We start from the raw sequence: 22,535 nt of genomic DNA on the forward strand, positions 1-22,535 counted from the left end.
TCATGATTTGTGGTGGTTTTGCTTATGAAATCTTACATAATTATATTCCTATTGTCACGTCGAGTAGTTAGACCATCTACTGTTTTCTCATTGCACAACGTTGGCAAATCAATAAGGAGAAAGCCGGAACAATGAGCTGACGTGGGCTGGTCAGGAACCCGTCTCCGAGTCCGAGTCACCGGGGAGGCGGCTCTGCAGTTTCAAAGATACGGCCCGTGGCACAGGGAGCCTGGATGGTCTCTAATGCCACCGCTGTGTGGGATGACTGGCCGGGTGGTGGCCCTTGGGATGAGGTGATATTTAAGAGATGAGAGCAGGAGAACGAAAAGAACAATAATAACAACACTTCACACAGAAAGCAACCAAATTTTTACTGCATTTGCTACACGCTGGATTCCAACATGCTGGTCCAGAGCGTGGCTGGAGACAAGCTGGCAATGCTTTCCCGGCTCCTCCAACAGGCTTTCCCTTCCCCGCCATGTACAGTATTTATTTTGACCCTACTCACTGTCCCAAGTCCAGAGGCAGTTACTGAAAACACTCTTGATGCAACAGTGAGTGGCTACAACACACGGATGGGGTGGGTGTGATTTCCACAACAGACCGTGGAACGCAGAGAAATGGTGTGTAGAGAGAGGCAAGACGCCTTCTTAGTGGCTAATAGCATTATGGAGATCAAAACCCACAAGTGGTTTTTGTTTTTGTCTTTTAGTTCCTGGAGTACACTGAACCTAGTTGTGCCTAACATTATTTCATCTTTTTAATCAAATATCTGACCTGATGTAAACCATGTTTGTTTGCATATGTCTTTGAGTAGTGCGCCTTAAAGTTATTCATATTGATACAGGATGAAGATTACAAATATCTGCATAAAAAGAGACACTGTGTGACTCTATATGAAGACAACAACCATCACATTCCACAGCACGTCAGTGGTTAAGTTTTGAATCGTCAAGCATTATTTAAAACGAGAGAGAGAGAGAGAATATAACTGAACACAAGTGCCACGACAAAACAATCATAACAGAACCAAACCCAATTTCTCTATTAATCATTTAAAAATTTTACCTCTGTTTCTAACACTTTTCCTTAATTGTTATTTTAAGCGCCAGTAGCAGGATCAGATTTCCGCTGCCTCTGGGCAAATGAGTTATGATCTGATCTCGAGTTCCAAGGGAAACGCTCAAAGTTTTAGTTTTCCCCGGTTGAACAAACAGTACTATGTATATTATCTCTTGTGTTAGAATAGTGTTGTCTTCACATAAGACTCAAATAATGGTATTAGTCATTCATTTCCTTGAACACAGACACCCTCATGCGTGCTGACAGGTTTATAAGGATGCGGTGGCAGCCCTGGTTCTGGGAGCTGCTAGATGACCGGCTTTGATTTCTTGCAGTCCTGAGCGATGGGGCCCGGGTGTGTCTGGTTATTGTCCGCTTTCTCTCCCAGATGCTGGGCTTGTCTGGAAGATTAATACATTAACAAGAGCTGAAGGTCCAGGGTTGCACATCTTCAGACATGTTTATTAGCAGATGGCACACAGGATTCAAAGGTCACCACAAAAGTGACATTTTAAAGTGAAACAACAATATTTATGTTCAGATAGTCTACTGATGAGATCATGTGGAAATGTTTTTGATTAAATTAGCTTATAAATGGTTGCCAATCTATAGACAACTTAAAATGCCACGTCTGTTTACCAAATGTTTTCTACTCACACTCTCACCTTTTAAATATTAATGGACCAAATGCTGTTTTTGATGTATGCTCATTTAACTGTAGGATCAGCAGACCTGGTTCTTACTTTCTGGGTTATCTATTTTTTTCATTCTAAAAATATTATCATCTCCTGTGTGTGTTCTGAAATCTCACTTGCTATTATTACTGCTTTGAAAGAGTTTGGATTCCACTGCATAAATACGATTGCTTTCCATTTCTTTAGTATAAATTAGGTCTCTGGAGAGACGGAGAATTGTCTCTCAGATAAAACCTTATGTTGAATATCATAAAAAAGCTCTGAGCTGGATTTCAGAAATACTTATGATAGCTGCCTTTTTGCCTTTGCAGCCCTTGGGAGCCACACTTTTGTGGCAATGTGTGCTGTGTTTCGCGTAACAATGTGAAAACCAAAATCCAGCCAACAGGAGAGAATGCCTCCTCTCGACTTCTCTTTCTTTTCTCTCTGTTGTGCCCACAGCTTGGCAGAAACGTGAGTGAAAATTTTTACCTCAGAAAATGGTTGAGCCAGAGAATGTTCAACAGTATGAAGTGGAAAATGATCTTTTGTGAGTTTTGCAAGTGTCTCTAGTCAACAAAACTCAGATAAATATTTCCAACAAAGGCATTAAAATGAAGAAATAATTATTTAATAGGTTAAAGCTTTCACAGACATATTCTAGGAAATGAATATGACCATATATACTGTTTGTTTATATACTCATTTATTTACATCTAATTGTATTATGAATAATTTTGTAAGATATAAATATTATTACCTTGAGTTTTTTATCTTATCTATAATTTTTTGGACAATTACAAAATGACAAATGTAAGAATATGACAGAAGATTTACTCACTTTTCAAGAGAACCTTTTTCAATATTCATTGCCCCTTCCATTGGATCCAGTCCTTGTTCAGAAAATTGTTTCAAGGCACTTAAAGCTGCCTAAAAATGAAAACAAACAAACAAACAAGGAGACCCATTCACTGACTTCAATGTGATAAACAGGTAATTGTAAAAGAAAGCTGAGGTATATAGTAAAAACTATCATTTTCATTAATCTAAATAAATATTTTTCCATCATTTAGCAAAATTACATTTGAAAGGCTATATTATCGTGCAGCAATACATATACTATGAGGGCTTTATTTGTGCGGTGGTGGGGGGAGGTGGAGAGAGGAATCTCCACGAGTCTCATGCCTTTTCCATAATTTTGTAAAATCACAATGTTTTATCTGCAAATGTAGGGACACACTGAAGAAAGAACGTACAAGCCCATCATACTTTGATGATGACTTTGCATAATTCCTCCTCACATTACTGAAACTACACGTTCTCTTCCTTCAGACGTGAGAACATCAGCTTTTTCCAAATTGGGTACTCTTTCCCAAGTTAGCATAAAAGCATTGTTCAATTTTACATTTAGCCCTAACCAAGTCCCAGAATGTGAGCAGAGGAATGGACCCAAGACACTCGTGCATACCGAGGGGATGGGATGATGGTATTCCGTGAGGAGAGAAAATTCACGCTCCTTGGGGCCCTGGGGAGGCAGGCCTGGCCCGGCAGAGCCTCCCGAGGTGTTGATATGCCCGTGATGCGTGGGAGGCCGAAGGGTGTTGACAGGCTGGCGGAGCCTCGCTGGATAGCTGGGAGGCACCAAAAATGCGATGCTGATAAGATCTACATAACTTGTTGACACTCTTGTGCACGTTCCAAATTGTTATTTCTTTGACTAAGAATTTGGTTCTTCTTCCCCTCCCCCACACCCCACCACTTTTAAGCTCAGTTAGAAGGGCTTTGTTGAGTCTGAGATAGGTGCAAGCAGCCGCTGTTGTTTGAATCTTGGAGATCCCGCTGGGTCACAATTTGGTCATCTGTATCTTCTCAACTGCCTTTGAAAAAGAGCTAACTAACTCTTGGCAGTTTCCAAAACTTTCATCTGCCAAGGGCCCCTTTTAGCTAAGTACATGATCTCTTTTAAATTTCCTTATTTGTAATGTATTATTTGGTTTTGACTTTTAAGTTAATAGACTTCATTTTTTGAGGGCAGTTTTAGGTTTACAGAAAACTGGAGCAGGTAGTTCGGAGTTCCTATATACCCTCTCCCTCCACCCCCAGCATCGTTTCCCCTATTATTAACATCCTGCATTAGTGTGATACATTTTTTACAACTGATGAGCCAACATTGATACATTATCATTAACTATAGTCCATGGTGTACATTAGGGTTCACTCTTCGTGTTGTACATTCTATGGCTTTTGAAAAATGCATCATGTCCTGTGTCCACCACTACAGTATCGTATAGAATAGTTTCACTCCCCTAAAAATCTCCTGTGCTTCACCCCTTCATCCCTCCTCCCTATCCCCCCAAACCCCTGGCAACCACGGAACTTTTTACCATCTCTACAGTTTTGCTTTTCCCAGAATGTCATATAGTTGGAATCATACAGTATGTAGTCTTTTCAGATTGACTTCTTTCATTTAGCAATGTTCACTGACGGTTCCTCTATGTCTTTTCAGGGCTTGATAGCTCATCTCTTTTTATCGCTGAATACTATTCCATTGTATGGATGTACCATAGTTTGTTTATCCAGTCACCTCTTGAGGGACATCTTGGTTGCTACCAGTTTTATTATGAATAAAGCTGCTATAAACATCCGTGTGCAGATTTTGTGTAATATTTTTTCTCTCTTCTCTTTTGGTCTTTCTGTTTTTTAAATCACAACTCCTATATTCAACCAAAAGTAACAATATGTCCTTTTCTTTTTCTTCAGACTACTCATTCCTTGTAGATCTCTAACCCAGTCTGTCTAGTTCAGATGTGCTAATCTGAACTGCAGCCCTGTATCTGCAGCCCTGGCCTGGGCACGCTGGGGCAGGGAGGAGGCCACGCTCAGGCTCTCCGTTTTCACCATTATCTCTTTGAACCTGGAATCCCACAGAGATGTCGGCGCCCTGCCCCACTACTCCTGGTCTTGGTCCATGCTCATACTCTACAGCAGCTGGCACAGGTTCTTGTGGCAGGGAAGTGCCAACCTCAGTTGGGTAGGAGCAGTGTGGCTATCTCATTGGGGTACTGTTATTGATTGAATTGTGGCCTCCGCCAATTCATATGTTGAAGTCCTAACCCCCAATACCTCTGAATGTGGCCTTATTTGGAAACAGGGTCATTGCAGATGTAATTAAGATGAAGTCATAGTAGAGTGGGGTGGGCCCTGATCCAATATGAGCAACGTCCTTACAAAAAGGGGAAATTTGGACACAGACACACACACAGGGAGGACACCATGTGAAGAGGAAGGCAGAGATTGGGGTGATGCAACAGAAGCCAGAAAACACCAAAGATTGCCAGCAAATCACCAGAAGCTAGGAGAGAGACATAGAACAGATTTTCCCTCACAGCCCTCAGAAGGAACCAGCCCTGCCAAACCCTTCATCTTGGACTTCTAGCCTCCAGACCTGTGGGACAATAAATTACTGTTGATTAAGCCACTCAGTTTGTGGTACTTTGTTGTGGCAACGAACGAACACAGGTACATCATAATTCTTCTTTAAGGAGAGTAGAATCTCTTTCTCCTCTCTTGGACATTTCCTTTTATTATCTTTTTTTATAAAAATAGTTTTTTGTTCCAGAAAAATCATATGTAGACAAATAGAAAGAATGTCATAATATTCACAATCCCACCCACCATTCACAACTCAGTGTATGCCTTTCCATATCCTTTTCTATCCCCTCCCCATAGGCACATACTTTAGCCTGGATCAGGTCTTAACCCTGCTTTATAACCTGCTCTTTTCATGGAACGTGAGCAGTCTCCGTATCAACAGGAACATTTCAGTAGCATCATTTTGCACAACTGCTCAGCATCCCAATAACTTTATGTGCCCTCCTGTATTTAGCCAATCCCTACTGTTAGACATTTAGGTCACTCTCAATTTTTAAGCTTTATTAACACTGCACCAAGCTTTCTGGCCATGTTCCATGTCAATAATGTCCTTATGATAAATTCCTAGAAACTGAATTTCTGGGCCAAAGACCATGCACATTTTTAAAGATCTGCTATGAGCTTTCTGTCTACCCTCAGAGAGGTTGTGCCCACACTAGCAGTGTAAGGACCGCCTGTTTCTCTAGGTGCTTTTGGAATTACCTCTCAGAACCATGTTGTGGGTCATTTGAGCAAGCCAGTTTTGTCACTTTGTGGGCCCACCTTATTTTTCACTTGTCCATCCTGACCATTTACTTTATTCACTCGATTTGTCTTTGAGAGATGTTTGGTTGCTTTCAAAAATTAAATTCGGGGGCCTGGTGGTATAGTGGTTAAGTTCACACACTCTGCTTCAGCAGCCCAGGGTTTGTGGGTTCTGATCCTGGGCCCAGACTGTCACACCACTTGTCAAGCCATGCTGTGGCAGTGTCCCACATAAAGTGGAGGAGGATGGGCACAGATGTTAGCCCAGGGCCAGTCTTCCTCAGCAAAAAGAGGAGGACTGGCAACAGACGATAGCTCAGGGCTAATCTTCCTCACCAAAAAAAAAAAAAAAAAATTAAATTCACTCTCAAAAGACCTAGAATCTCAAAAGACAATTCTCCTCCCCCGAAAAAGAAATTCACAGAGGGATTTGACTCTCATTTAGACTCAATTAGGTGATCTCTGAGGCCAAGTCCTGACTTGCTGAAGTGGCTTTGACAGCTTTCCCAGGCGACTACGCTGAGAACAGTCCTGTGGGTTTGTACGTTCCTGTGGGCTTGTCACATGCACCTGAGCCCTGGAGTCCACCTCATCCGCGTGTGTGCGGAGCGAAGAGCCAGGCCCCCTCACTGCTAAGCTCTAAAGACCAATCCATGCCTGACCTTTCCAGAGAGCCCAACGTCATGGGGCGGTGGGGGGCTAATGAACTTCAGAGTTTTTTGTACAGTCAACAAGTTTGACCAAATGAACAACTATTTTGTTCTCACCATTAATTATTGGCAGGAATGCCAATTTTTATCAATTTCTTCCCAAATGGACTATTACAGAAGGCCATTCTGAAGTTTAAATTTGCAGTGTGTTGTTGCTAAATGAGACTCCTGAGGCCTCCTGAGCTTCTTGGTCCTGTTTTATTCCCAACAAGGCCAAATGACAACCAAAAACGAATTTTTTAAGAACTTCCAAAAAATCATGTATAGGCTAATTGTAACCCGTTTTCACAGCAAACATAACTCATTTTATTGCACTTTGCTTTATTGCGCTTCGCAGATATTGTGTTTTTTACAAATTGAAGGTTTGTGGCAACCCTGTGTCGAGCAAGTCTACCAGCGCCATTTTTCAAATAGCATTTGTTCACTTTGTGTCTCTGTATCACATTTTGGTAATTCTTGCAATATTTCAAACTTTTTCCTTATTATTATATTTGTTACGGTGATCTATGATCAGTGATCTTGGATGATACTGTTGTAATTGTTGTGGGGTGCCATGAACAGCACCCATATAAGACAGTAAACTTAATTGATGAACATGTGTGTTCTGACTGCTCCACCGCCCGGCCATTCTCCTGTCCTTCTCCTTCTCCTCGGGTCTCCTATTCGCTCAGTCACAACAATATTGAAATTAGGCCAATTAATATCCTTATAATGGCCACCAAGTGTTCAAGTGAAAGGAAGAGTTGCATACCTCTCACTTTAGATCGAAAGCTAGAAATGTTTAAGCTTAGTGAGGAAGGCACGTCAGAAGCCGAGATAGGCTGAAGGCTAGGCCTCTTGTGCCAAACGATTAGCCAGGTTGTGAATGCAAAGAAAAAATTCTTGAAGGAAATTAAAAGTGCTACTCCAGCGAACACATAAATGATAATAAAGCAAAACAGCCTTAGTGCTGATACGGAGAAGGTTTTAGTGGTCTGGATAGAGGATGAAAGCAGCCACCACATTCCCTTAAGCCAAAGCCTAATGCAGAGCAAGGCCCTACCTCTCTTCAACTCTTTGAAAGCTGAGAGAGGCGAGGGAGCTGCAGAAGAAAAGTCTGAAGCTAGCAGAGGTTGGTTCACGAGGTTTAAGGAAAGAAGCCATCTCCGTAACATAAAAGTGCGAGGTGAAGCAGCAAGTGCTGATGGAGAGGCTGCAGCAAGTTATCCAGACAATCCAGCTGAGATCGTTAATGAAGGTGGCTACCTTTCATTGTAGACGAAACAGCCTTCTACTGGGAGAAGATGCCATCCAGGACTTTTATAGCTAGAGAGGAGAAGTCAATGCCTGGCTTCAAAGCTTCAAAGCACAGGCTGAGTTTCTTGTTAGGGGCTAATGCAGCTGGTGACTTTAAGTTGAAGCCAATACTCATTTACCATTCTGAAAATCCTAGGGCCTTTAAGAATGATGCCAAATCCACTCGCTGTGCACTATAAATTGAACAACAAATCCTGGATGACAGCATATCTGTTTCCAACATGGTTTGCTGAATATTTTAAGCCCACTGTTGAGACCTACTGCTCAGAAAAAAAGATTCGTTTCAAAATATGGCTGCTCATTGACAATGCACCTGGTCACCCAAGAGCTCTGATGGAGACGTACAACAAGATTAATGTTGTTTTCATGCCTGCTAACACAACATCCATTCTGCAGCCCATGGATCAAGGAATAATTTTGACTTACAAGTCTTATTATTTAAGAAATACATTTCGTAAGGCTTTAGCTGCCACAGATAGTGATTCCTCTGATGGATCTGGGCAAAGTCAATGGAAAACGTTCTGGGAAGGATTCCCCATTCCAGATACCATTAAGAACATTCATGATTCATGAGAAGAGGTCCAAATATCAACATTAACAGGAATTTGGAAGAAGTTGATTCCAACCCTCATGGATGACTTTGAGGGGTTCAAGACTTCAGTGGAGGAAGCAACTGCAGGTGTGGTGGAAATAGCAAGACAACTAGAATTAGAAGAGGAGCCTGAAAGTGTGACTGAATTGCTACAATCTCATGACAAAACTTTAACAGATAAGGAGTTGCTTCTTATGGATGAGCAAAGAAAGTAGTTTCTTGAGATGGAAACTACTCCTGGTGAAGATACTGTGAAGACTGTTGAAATGACAACAAAGGATTTAGAATATTACATAAACTTCGTTGATAAAGCAGTGGCAGGGTTTGAGAGGATTGACTCCATTTTTGAAAGAAGTTCTACTGTGGGTAAAATGCTATCAAACAGCATCGCATGCTACAGAGAAATCATTCGTGAAAGGAAAAGTCAATTGATGCGGCAAACATCACTATTGTCTTATTTTAAGAAATTTCCCACCCCAGCCTTCAGCAACCACCTCCCCCTCATCAGTCAGCAGCCATCAACATCGAGGCAAGACCCTCCACCAGCAAAAAGATTACAACTTGCTGAAGGGTCACATAATGGTTAGCATTTTTTAGCAATAAAGTGTATATATTGTTTTTGGTGAGGAAGATCAGTCCTGTGCTAACATCTGTTGCCAACTCTCCTCTTTTTGCTTGAGGAAGATTGTCCCTGAGCTAATAACTGTGCCAATCTTCCTCTATTTTGTATGTGGGTCACTGCTACAGCATGGCTTGATAAGTGGTGTAGGTCCATGAATGGGATCCGAATTCGCAAGCCCAGGCTTCCAAAGCGAAGTGCACCAAACTTAACCACTACACCACCAGGCCGGGTTCCCAATAAAGTACTTTTTAATTAAGGTATATTCATTGTTTTTTTAGATATAATGTTATTGCAGCATTAATGGACTACAGTATAGTGCTTTTATATGTACTGAGAAACCAAAAAATTCATGACTCGCTTTATTGGGATATTCGCTTTATTGTGGTGGTATGGAATGGAACCCACAATGTCTCCAAGGTATGCCTGTAGTTGCTTTTTTTTTTTTTTTTTTTTTTAATAATTTTATTTATTTATTTTTCCCCCAAAGCCCCAGTAGATAGTTGTATGTCATAGCTGCACATCCTTCTAGTTGCTGTACGTGGGACGCGGCCTCAGCATGGCTGGAGAAGCGGTGCGTCGGTGCGCGCCCGGGATCCGAACCCGGGCCACCAGTAGCAGAGTGCGCGCACTTAACCGCTAAGCCACGGGGCCGGCCCATGTAGTTGCTTTTGGAATACTTGTTGCCTGAATACCAGGAACCAAATGTCTTGCTTCACCGAGTCCAGGACCCAGTGACAACTGCTCTCTTCCATCCAACAAGAGATGCACGTATGAGATGAAGGCCTGGTCTCAGGGAGCAGGTTCGGTGTTTTAGTTCTTGCAAAATCTCCTGGATGATTTTACCAACATGTTAGGCAGGTCCCCGTGCACTGTCAAAACACCTGTCATCACCCAAAGAATGTCCTACAGGCTGGAATGGCGGTGTGCTCTTTCACTCGATGCCATGAACGGATTTTCAGAATTCTTGCGTGCCTGCTTCCCTCCAAAGGTATGCTTAAAGGCTTCCAAATAACATTCCCTTATCTATCTGATGAGATCATTCAACCCACATCTTATTGATAACCCTGAATGCAATTGCTTATAAATATGAGAGGACTTCTTTCTAATTTATAAAAAGCAATGAATACGATTTATCTTCTCTGTAAACAGTAATAACTACCATTGGATGAGCATCATTCTGCCCTAATCATGAGACTGGGCGCTTCACCTGCGTGACCTCAGGTGTTACCACAGTCCTGCAAGGTAGGAATTCAGTCACCTACGCTAGATCACACAGCTAGTAAGTGGCAGAGCAGAGATTTGAACCCAGCCCACATTCTTGATGACATCACTTTATTTATTTCCTCCAAACATAAAAACTGCTCACATTCAGCCTACCCGATTTTAGCATAGTTCCTTTCAATATCATTATTTCAAAATCACTCTCGTTACCTCTTCCATACCCATTCTACTAACTATTTCCCACAATAATACTTGAGGTAAGCTCATAAAATTATCTCTATTTTCTGGAGAAGGGATTTATTATCTTGCTGGGATCGCACAGTTTCCAGTCTCCAGCCTTCTTGTGGTCCCTGGGTTGACTTCTGAGGCTTCTTCAGCACCTCTGTTACACTTGCAGTTTTGGCTAAACTAAATTACTATAGTAATTATTTTGTAACTTAGAATTACCCAGTGACCACAGGTGAGGTGACTTGATTCTCCATTTCTGAACATTCTGAGGGTAATGGAGTCTTGCTAACTTTACTCGCCTCCCCTCTCTATTGTTCTGAGAAGCGTTCATTTCTCACCTTCTTGTGCTTGCTGGCAGGAGGTTGAAACAAGCTTCAGAGTTTGCCTGAATTGGGGTTTGCCTGGGGTTGTGGGATGTAGCATACCGCAGTGAGAGGAGGTACCGGGATTGCAAAGGTGAAATGGACAGAGGAAGAGGATGAAGAGTTTGGCTGTGATTTATAGATAGTGATAAGCCCAATATGTTTAGGAAAGCCAGGATGGGCAGGGGCTGCCGACCAGGTGCTCCTCTTACAGGTATTAATAGAATACTCGCCCTCGCTTGTCATGAGCGCAACTGAGGAATCAGGGGCTCCCCTCCCACCCTCACCCCCAATACATCACCCCCTACTTTCCCAGAAAGGACACTTTACAGATTAAAAAATTCCATGGAATGAGATGGGTCTACTTTGCTTTCTACAGCAAAATGCCCACAACAATAGGATTATGCAGCAATGCCTGAAATAGCCACATTACATTAGGAAGACCCCATTATCAACCATTTCAAAGAACGATGTATAATGGAGTGGCTTTGTGAACAAATACTAAAATTTAACAGTCCACAAAAATGTTTTACTATGCACCTCAAAATCTGTCCAGAAGATGGTAAAATCAACAAAATCTTCATGTTTAAACTACTTGAACTGAATAAACTGTTACTTGCTAGAGGCCAGCTCCTTTAAAAAAATTAAGAACGTACTATAAATATGCTACATAATATTAAAGTACACTTTGTTTGGAGTGAGGGAAAAATCAAATAACCTTCACTTGGGGAACAAGTTCTGTAGTGTCTGTTTACTGAGAGGGTAAATAGATAACAAGATGTTCAGCTCCCACTGTCTGCCGTTCACCCTGTCGGCACGGGCAATTTGCTGTGTGATAAATGTAAACTAATCTCGGGGAGTCGTGGGAAGGAGGGAAATCTGGGTTCCTTAATGAGGAACATCCTGAATGATGCTTAAACCCGAGTTGTGTAACTTCCCACACACTGTGGATTCGAGAATGTCAAAGATACACTAACATAAGTACCCAAGCCCTCCATATGGCTTTGGCCATAAACAAATAGATAACTCAATGATTTCATTTCCAAGGTCAGAAAATGCTTTCCTACCAAATCAAAACAAACTCACTCAGCATCCATTTGTATGTTAACCACAGCCTACCAACTGCAATCTTAAACATTAGCTTTATGATAACTTACATGTTCCGGGATTTAAAAAAAAAAAAAGGTACATCCAAGACAATACATGTAGCTTCATTTGAAAGGAGAAAAATTAAAGAAGTATTTTAAAGAAGTGGATGACGTTTCCTTTGCTTATCCCTGTCTTTTCAGCTCCTTTGTATCCGTGTGTGTATGTGTGTGTGTATGTGTGTGTGTGTGTGTGTGTGTATCCCTTAGAGGAGAGGATCTGCATAGATACACAGAAATATTTTTGTCCTCCAAAGATTTTACAACTGTTTTGTGAGTAAAGCCCCACAGGTTCTAGAACAGATGTCGCTACCATTTCATGTATCTCTTGTTTTGTGTGTAGTTATAGCAATGCCAGAAACAGGATGCCAATAAGATACTTTCCATGCCTGTTTGTTGGTCTTGGTTCACATGTGTGTGTGTGTGTGTGTGTGTGTGTGTGTGTGTGTGTGTGTCCCCACAGAACAGAGGTGAGTTTCTCCAGCTATTCTGTAATTTCTAACTTTCCTAGTCAATTAGCAAGTAGCAAATTGTGTAGAAACCAGTGCCTACTCTTCCTGCATCCTTCTTCAGGGATTAAATAGTTTTAATGACAATGTAGCACCATTAAGTCACACTCTGAGAGACAACAATGGTCTTCGTTAGCAAAACGTGAATTTGAACTCATCGCCTTATGACACGAAGTTCTTTTCGGAGTCTTTGAACAAGATGCCCAATGGATCCTTTTAATTCTTTTTTTTTCATTTCACACTTTTCCCACGGATTTCATATCCTGAATCCCAGAAACAGACAGGCTGTTCCCATTAAAGTCAACGGTAACCATACATGTCCGAATGTGGCCTTCATTTTTAAGCAAGTGTTCAAGGTTTGTTTTTTTTTCCTTTTCCCCCTAAAGTGCCTGCTCATGTGGGACTCTTCCTAGGAGATCTGACTGCTGGATTCATTTCAGAATGCACAGTGGTAAGGTATGCAGCTCATTAAATCAGTCTCCTTTAATGAGAAAATGATAGGCATCCAACACAAACGTCTTCATCTTCAGTTGAGGACTCTCCTAACTTCTTATCCCGACAATCTTTGAGACTGACTCTATATTAAATCATTTAAATGACTGGGTTTTTCAGTAAGCTTGAAGGCTTATTGCCCAAAGAATGTGAATGTTTCTAAGTTATCATTTTCTCGCTTTGAAAAGTCTATAAGTAAAAGCCAAGTCTCTCTTTATATAAAATGAGAGAAACCAAAAAGAGAAAATTGTATTTCTAAATTTTATCACATTATGATAGGATCTTCAGTCTACTACATTTCAGATGAATCAATGATAGGACTTCAAAAATAAAATGAAAAAAAGGATTATTCTGAGTTTTAATTAAACCATTTGCTGGCCTGCTTTCTAACAATTTCACTATAGCTCACACTTTCCATTTATGCTTATACAATCCTATTGGTTCAGACAATTTCCATAAAATTGGTACTTGATAAAATGGCTTACTGTTGGAACAAAGGGGTGTCAGTCTGCTAAGGTGATGGCTACTCATTGTGGGAAAAAAAAAGGGAGGGTGGGTGGTTGGAAGACATGCAGGTTTTAGACAGTCTACTAAAGCGAAGACCAGGAATTATGACTTTAGAATTTGGGGAATTAGTACCAATGTGGGCACTTAAACTCCAGACTTAGCCATCACCTTTATTTCTGCAGTCAGGCTCTTCTGTTGGGTAATCCTTGTAGCTGCCAGCCTTGACAATAATACAGAGTCGAACTGAAAGCAGGATTAACCGTGCTGAGGAATGTTGTCAGGGCGTTTAGAACAAACTTGAGCAGCGGCATCCATGCTGTCACGTTTTCCTCCAACCACGCTGTTTTTGTTTTACCAACATCATTCCTTTTTAAATTTCTGTTTTGTCCTTTATTGAATTATTTATGATTCAATAAAAAGTCCCCTTTGTAATGGCGTTTACCAAAACACGGCGCCGGGCACCAAGGCAAGTGTCCGCGAGTGGCAGCAGTGTCACTGTCTGTGCTTGGCAGAATAATGCCCCAAGTCCTAATCCCCAGAATCTGCAAACATGTTACCTCACATGGCAGAGGCGACCTTGCAGAGGGGATTGGGGTATGGACGTTGAGATGGGAAATTAGCCTGGATTATCCAAGTGGGTCCAATCTAATCCCATGAGTCCTTAAAATCAGAGAACCTTCCTGGCCTTGTCAGAGAGAAAGACGTGTCCAGGGAAAAAGGGGTCAAAGAAATGTAACGTTAGTTTGGAAGATGGAGGAAGGGGGACACAAGCCAAGGAATGTGGGTGGCCTCCAGAAACTGAAAAATGCAAGGAGACCAACTCGTGCATAGATCCCCCAAAAGGAACTGCCTACACCTTGATTTTAGCCCCGTGAGACCCCTGTCTAACTTCTGACCCTTAAAACTCTGAGATAATACAATTGTGTTGTGTTAATCCTCTAAGTCTCTTAGTTTGTTATAGCAGCAAGAGAAAACTCTCCCTGTCATCTGGACAAGGAAGGAGAAAGGGCATGGCATTTGTTGTCCATCAGGCCTGCATTAAAATGCCAGCTCCACTGCAGACCAGCTGTGTGTCTTTATGTAAGTTACTTTACCTCTCCGAGCCTCTTTTCCACCATCTGTAAATTGGAGACTACAATACCTATTGCATCGTATTGTTTGAGGAGTTAATGCCTGGACTACAGTGGTGTTTAATGAACAAAGATTTTTATGACACATCTTTCTCTCCTTTGCTCTCTCTTGAGCCCAACATGCAATCATAAAATTCTTTATGCTCTCTTTCCATCTCCATGTTAATTTATGTCCAGTTTCCTATATATTTCTATTAATTTTTTCCAGTACATTGCTCATCCATCCCTCCTCCTAAGAGAATCCTATCATTATGCCTCCCCCTTAATCAAAAGCCATTCATAACTCCCACCCCCAGAATGACATTCTGCATCCTTGGCCTGGCATTCAAGGCTCTCCATCAGCTCACCCCATCGGACCTCACAATCTCAATTACCACAGTTCATTGCCGTGTGTTTCCAGAGTGTGATCCCCAAACCAGCAGACCAGTCACCAGCCTCAGGAACACCTGGCAGGTGTCAGGATCATCACCAAGCTCCCTGGCCAGCTGGCCTGGAGTCACACTAACATTTAAGAAGCCCGGCACACATGAATCTTCCGCCCTGGTTAGATTGGTCTACTTCCTGTCTGCCAGTGATATCTGAGTCTCTCTGACTTCTCAGGGTGGACTTCCCTGATTCTCAGCCCGTCTCCCACCTATGAATTTCTGACAGCATTTGCCACTTGCCTTTCTGAACTGTGAGTCGTCTGTGATGTGTTTACATCCTGTCTCCCAGGTAGTTGGTCAGCCCTTGGCTGGTGGAGCCATTTTTCTGTTTGAAATCACCACAGTGTGTTTACAGAAAGTCTTCAAAGAATACTCTTTAATAGATTACCCATCGGCTCCCATCTGAAGCTCTCCCAGACAGACAAGTGCTTGCAGACACGTGTCTTCTTTCTGATTTCTCTCTGTTCTCAGAGTCAGCATCTTGCCCACGTTTGCTTCCCTCATTGCAGGGCATCCTCCAAAGCACCTCTCCATCAGGCTCTCTCTCCTCCTCTTACGCCCCCCTGTACCCACCCACAGGCTCTGCGGCCAGTACGCATGGGACAAACAGTCCTGGAAAAGCAGGGCTGGGTTGTATCTATCCACGTGAGAGAAGGTTCTCCTGCCCCGTAATTTAGCTCCAGGAATACAGACGATAGTTACTGTCTTTTAGAAAAGGTCAGTCATTTGGGCTTTGGCTTCTGTCATCTTTGAGGTCTGCAAACGCAGAACTTGGGAGCGCATCGCCCCCCCAAGACCAGTGTGAGGTCTTCAAAGGAAGAGCCTGGGAAACTCCACCTGGGAGGACCCCCACCATGGGGGCTTTGCCGAAGACCCTTAGGTGGCACATCCTGGAACAGAGGACCAGAGAGGAAACTCTTCTGCCCGAGGAGAGCCCGGCTCTGCAGGGCAATCATGGCTGAATTCTGCCTTGGCAGCCCTCCCCTCTGCTGCCCAAAGGTCCATTGGAGATTTCTTGGTCCTTTGATATTCTCCTCCAAAGAGAATGAGAAGCATTCCCACTGAACATGGGCACACACTGCTCTGTCTCTTCAGGAATTCCATTTGGGTTTGAGTATGTGATTGATAAAAACTTACATTACAGTCATTTCATAATTTTTACTGCATTTAATGTATTCTTGGATTGCATGGTGGGGAGGTTGGGAACAGGGAGTGATGGCCAAACAATATAACCTAGAAAGTTCTGTTTAATTCTGAACCTTTGGGTATATTGAAATAGAGTCCTAGGTGGTAAAGACAGGTGATTTGCAGGCCTTGCTGATTCTCTCAATGGGTGAGGCACACGGAAGCCTGATTTCTTTCTTGGGGCATTTGGTGGCCATCCTAATGGCCAGATTGCAGCAGGGAGGGGGCCAGAATAGACCTTCACCTCCATCCCAAATGTCTCCTTAGCCTCTTACGGACACCTGATTTTATATCTGTATACACATATATGTATATATACATATATGTATATATATATTTACTTTTTAAAATAAAAGTTCCAAACATTCACAAAAGTACAAAGAATAGTGTACTGAACTCCCACATACCTATCACTCAGATCAAGAATTATCAGTATTTTGCCAATCTTCTTTCATGTATCTTCATGTTTTTTCTGTAGTATTCCAAATCAAATATCAGATAAAGGTACATGCCATTTTCACACTTAAAATAAATCCTTTCTATCATCTAAATACCCCTCATGTTAAAATCTCCCAGATAGTCCCAAAGATATCTTTTAAAGTTGATTTTTGAATCTATATCCCAACAGTTCACACATTGCATTTGATTGATCTTTTAAGATCTAGGAGTCCTGTGGCACGCAGAATAATGTCTCCCAAAGATGTCCACGTCTTAATCCCCAGTATCTGCGAGCGTTACTTTATGAGGGGCTTTGCAGGTGGGATTAAATTAAGGACATTGAGACAGGACGATTAGCCTGGATTACCAGGTGAGTCCAATCTAATCACATGTATCTTTAAAGTGACAGAAACTCTCCCAGCTCTGGTCAGAGATAGAGACAGACAATGGAAGACGGGTCAGAGGGATGTGACATTACTGGCTTTGAATATGGAGGAAGGGTCCATGAACCGAGGAATGCAGGAAGCTGGAAGCTGGAAAAGGCAAGGAAAAGGATTCTCCCCCAGGCCCTCCTGAAAGGAACGCAGCGCTGCCGACCCCTTGACTTCGGCCCAGTAAGACAGTGCCTGACTTCTGACTACAGCACAGTAAGATGTTCCATTTGTGCTGTTTTGAACCACCATTCTTTTAACAGGGGACTGAAAGTCACACTAAGGTGTAAATGTCTGACGCCAGACTCTTTCCTGAGCCCAAAGTGGTGTTGGGCTCCAGAAGGCGACATGAGGGCCTGACTGAGACATCCGGGAAAGGGGAGTCTGGGGCCTGACAAGGAATGGGGCCGACTCTGCCAGGTGGCCCTTAAGTTGACCACCAGGTCCCCTGCTGGTTCCCTGCAGGCCCCTCCAGGCAAGACCAGAAGAGCTGGCTTTACAATAAGATCGAGTCACTCATCGCCTAAATTCTGCGATGATCTCTTGCTCCCTTAGAGACCCACGCACCTCTCTCCCTTTCACCCTTGTGCCCTATGCGGGCCTCCTTTCTGTCCTCTTTCCCATCTCAGGCATTGCGCTGGCCGGTCCCTCTAGCCATCCCTTCTCATGTCTGGTTGCTTGTCAACCTTCAGGTTGCAGCTCCAGGGAGGCCTCCCTGACTGCCCCATCTAGGGTGTGCCCCTCACCCCTAACAAATCACATAACCCTGTTCATTTTCCCCATTACACTTGTCACAATTGGTGATTACTTCCTAGAGGGAGGGGCCTGTAACTGATTCACGACTAGTACTCTCATTCATTCAACAGGTATTTATTGAGAACCAGGCACCATGCTGGGCACCAGGAAAACTGAGCTCAACACACACAGTCCTGCCTTTTTGTGGCGTGTCTTCCAGCAGGGGAAGGCATGCAGACAATGCCCATCAAAAAGGTGACTGCTGTGAAGAAAGAATATACAACAGCAGCACCGGGAAAGGGCGCTCGGGTCCCCTGGAGGAGAGCATCACCGAGAGGCAGCCCTCCGGGTAAGCCCGTCTGGTGAGTAGGACTTTTTCAGGGAGGCAAACGGTGGCAGGAGAGTGTTCAAGGCAGAGGGAGCGGCTCGTGCAGAGCAGTTCAGAATGGCTGGAGATGGGAGGGAAGCGGGAATTGGGGGGCATGATAAGTGTCCTGGACAATGTTAAAGCTGTTGTGTAGAAAAAGGGAGGCACCTTGTTCTGGGAAAGGCTGAGCCAAGCCCAGGGGTGGAAGCCACAGGCAAACGGATTGGTCTTAAAACAGGAAGGAGGGGCCGGCCCGGTCATGTAGCAGTTAAGTGCGCGCCGTCCGCTGCGGCGGCCCGGGGTTCACAGGTTCAGGTCCCGGGCGCGCACCGACGCACCGCTTGTCAAGCCATGCTGTGGCGGCGTCCCATATAAAGTAGAGGAAGATGGGCACGGATGTTAGCCCAGGGCCAGTCTTCCTCAACAAAAAGAGGAGGATTGGCATCGGATGTTAGCTCAGGGCTAATCTTCCTCACCAAAAAAAAAAAAAAAAAAAAACAGGAAGGAACCTTGTGTCCAGGGAGTGCATGCTAAGGCTGGATGACGCCCATCATAGGGGGCCATCTGTCAGGAGGGAGGCGATGCTGGGAGGCAGGTGGCTGTGAAGGCCCTCGTGTCTCTCAGAATCTCTGATATTCCAAGTCAGGCCTGCTTACACGGACAAGGTCACACAGGTAGAGAACACAAGCACATTTGCAGGTGAGAAGGGTTATTGGAGAGGTGACATTTAGAACTATGTAACATGTTATAAGTATGGTTTGCAGGTGAAAGCTGGGTTCTCCCCAAAAAGAGACGAAAAACTGGACCTGAGCTTCATCATGGTCACGTGAGAAAGCGTCTACCCTCTGTTGTTCCTCAACGTCTCCGTTTAGAAGACGGAATCAGTAAAACCATCTTGTTATGGGGATTAACTGATGGATACATCCAGCTCCACCTCTCACCAGCCACGTGACCTCGGGCAAGTGAAAATCTCAACTATTAAATGACATAGCATCTTGTGCGGTTGACACCCACTTTGTTCTAAGAACTTTACATTCCTAACTCATTTAATCCTCATAGTCACCACCAGTAGGCTTGACTGTCATCCTCAGTTAAAGATGAGGATACGGAGACGTAGATGAAGTGATTTATGCAAGGCCACACGGCTTGTTCCTGGTAGATCTGAAACCTGGACCTAGACGGCCTGGCTCTGGAGCAGAATTCTTAACTACAGTCTTGTACCACCTCTCAGTCCAGTGATAGGATATACCATTTGAGCATCCAAGTAGCACGAGGCAGACCAAGGCATGGAGCCCTGTAAGAGCGAGGGTTTGGGTGCAGGCTCTGAGAGTATGGGGCTCCCTCTTCTATCCACTCCCTTACTTCCTCTTATGTTTTCCTGAGCTGTGGTCTTCAGGGGAGTGAAGGGCATGGGGGGTGGCGACTGAGAAGGTACAGAGCTGGCAGCAAAGGCTGCCACACTTGTCTGGGTAGGAGGGTGAGAGGAGACTCAGGCTGGACTCTGAGCAGGCAGGATTGACCTCAGCAGGTAGACCATTTAGGTGGGGCCAAGATTTGGAGCTAGGCTAATTCAGGGTCACTGTCAAGGCTGGAACTCAGACAGCTGGGACCAGATACTCACTGGGCTAACCAGAGCCTGTAAACGAATGTATGTTAATCAGCAACTTCATATTTTCCTGATGTGAAAGGGCTGGATTTTCCCGGCTTCCAGAACCTCCATCCCTCTTGTTCTTCCTCTTAGGTCACTGGGCGCCTCTGCTCAGTCTCCTCTGCCACTGGCTTTTCCTTCGTCCTGACTTTTAAGTCCATCCTCGGACCTCTTATCTTCTCTATCCATATCCTCTCCCTAGATGATTTCATTGAGGCCTATGGCTTAAATCTTTTTTACAAATATTGATGGCCCCAAATTCCTATCTTCAGCCTAGCCTTCTGCCCTCGAGTTCACACATGACTGCTTGGTGGATTTCTCCACTTCAATGTCTAAAAGGCATTTCAGTCCTGCCCAAACCCAAACTCTTGGTTGCCATTCCCCAAACCGCTCCTCTCCCAGGAAATGGAACCCCCATTCAACCAATGGCTCAGGGAAAAATACCTAGGAATCAATCTCACTCACTTCCTTTCTCTCTCACCTCCCACATCTGACCCATCATCGAGTTCTGTTGGTTCTTCGTTGAAATGCATCCAGAATCTAACTACTCACCACCCGCTCTGCTACAATCCTCGCCCAAGTCACCGTCGTCTCTCAGCAAAACTCATGCCAGAGCTTCCTGACACGTCTCCCTGTGTCTATCTCTGCCCACCTAAAGCTTAGCCTTTCAATATGTCCAGGGCCATAGGTGTGGAATGTTAACGAGAACAGGTCGTGACCCTGCTCAAAACACCCCAGTGGCTTCCCATTGCTCTTAGAACAAAACCCCAATTTCTGACTTGAGCCCCAAAGCCCCACGTGACCCACCCACCCCTCATTTACAGTTCCAGTCCCATCACTTAGCACCCTAAAGTCCACTGAGCTCTGGCCAGGTCAGCATCTTTGCTCTTCATGGAAGACCCTGAGTTCATTCCTGTCTCAAGGACTTTCATAGGCTTTTGCCTAGACCCGGACTCTTCTCCCTTTCTTCACGTGGCTCTCTCCCTCACTTCATCCAGGTTTCCTCTCAGGTGTCACCGCTCAAGACCACTGGACCTAAGGAAGCTGCACCATTCCACTCCCAGCCTGAGGTTCTTGCATCTTCTCACATTGCCTAGTTTTAAATGCTTATTGCCTCTAAAGTTTTATTCTATGTTTCACCATTTACTTGTTTATTGTCCGTGTCCCCCATTACAATGTAAGTTCCATGAGGGCAGAGATTTGTCCGTTTTGTACATTGCTAAATACTCAGCACCTAGAACAGTAAACGCTAAATAAATGCTTATTGGTTGAATGACTGAAAGAATGAATGAATGGTTAAAAACAGTGACCATGTTCAAGAATATCTAGCCACCTCATACATAGTTTTATTAATTCACAGAAGTTCCCTGTGGAAATTAGGGAGTAGATCATTTCCATTTATTGAAACCCAGAAGTAACCATTCATTTGATGTGTAAAGACTGATTATTCAGCTGGAGTAAGCAATAGCTGCTAAATGTTGGTCTTTCAAATGAAGAAAGTTACGTATCATGATGGGTCTCCAATGTGGGTGTTCTCATATGTTGTAAACTTATTTTATGCCAATTACAGTATTTTAACTTTGGAAGAAACTTTATATTGGAATTAACTTTAATTTTTTTCTAGAAAGTCCTAATTTTTTCAAACTAGCAGGAATGCAAAGTCATTGTAAAGTTCAAGCACTAAACTCTATCTTTTTCTCGTTACAATGGAGAGAAAAGCACATCACTAATAACATCACCCTTGGTTTGGTAATTTTTAGAAACTCCATTAAAAGTAATTTTTAAAGTCTATAGTTAAATAACCACCTCAAAAGTAAAACTAGTATCTTGATTTTCTAAAAAGTCTTCATTAAGACAATATAATCAAACAAAGAGATTTACTTTGTGTTTGTTTAAATAATTATGATCACAAATGGTCCCCTTCCCCTACCTCCACCCACAAAGCAGAAGAAATTTAGTATGCTTTTGGGGATAGGTTTAGGTCTGCCAAATACTTAAGTAAAAAATTCTCCTAAGTTGTTTCGAGAAACTGCTAGTACTAAGAGGGTTGACACATTCTAATATATCCAAACACAGTTTTTTTCTAATTGTTTGGCTGTAGATGAAGATGTAAGCTTATAAGTATAAGAATTTATGTGATGATCAGTGATGGAATCCTAATCCATCTTAAGCTGTAAGAATGACAACTGGCAGTTCCCAACATGTATTAAGAGACAGAGAATTGTTTTTTTTTTGGCCTGAGGGTACATTCCCTTTCAAAAGCAGAATATTTTTCTTCTTTTGCTTTCTAAAGATATCATGTTAAACTCCACTCTTAATGGTTAATCTTTTAAGGAGGCAAGATAGATAGGACAGAGAATCTGTGATAGATTTATAAATTTGGGGCAAATGTAACACGAGGCATTCCAACATGCAACTTCAAATTAAAACCTTAACTTGGGCAAGGGACATTATATCAACCAACAGCATTCTTTACAAATGCCTGACATTCAATTGGATAGAATTATATATTGAAATAGATTGTAGGCATATTGTGAATGCTTTCCCTTTAGCATCTGGTAGTATCAAAGCCCAAGAGGA

The 22,535-nt window shown here is 43.1% G+C and overlaps 1 protein-coding gene across 6 annotated transcripts in view; it reads right to left on the reverse strand.

The window, feature by feature from the left end:
• Window positions 1-363: 363 nt before the first annotated feature.
• Window positions 364-22,535, reverse strand: part of STAU2 (staufen double-stranded RNA binding protein 2) — a 301,766-nt gene continuing 279,594 nt past the window's right edge. For 2 of the 6 annotated variants that reach the window (XM_058528891.1, XM_058528890.1), the window contains exons 9-10: window positions 2,578-2,666; window positions 364-1,463 (exon numbers count right to left, since the gene is read on the reverse strand). In XM_058528891.1, coding sequence (XP_058384874.1) covers window positions 1,370-1,463; window positions 2,578-2,666 — 183 coding nt within the window. In that variant the 3' untranslated portion in view covers window positions 364-1,369. The remainder of the gene's footprint in view (window positions 1,464-2,577; window positions 2,667-22,535) is intronic. The other 4 variants (XM_058528885.1, XM_058528886.1, XM_058528888.1 and 1 more) reach the window with 3 other exon arrangements.

This window comes from Diceros bicornis, chromosome 33, assembly GCF_020826845.1.
Source record: "Diceros bicornis minor isolate mBicDic1 chromosome 33, mDicBic1.mat.cur, whole genome shotgun sequence".
Taxonomy (NCBI): Eukaryota; Metazoa; Chordata; class Mammalia; order Perissodactyla; family Rhinocerotidae; genus Diceros; species Diceros bicornis.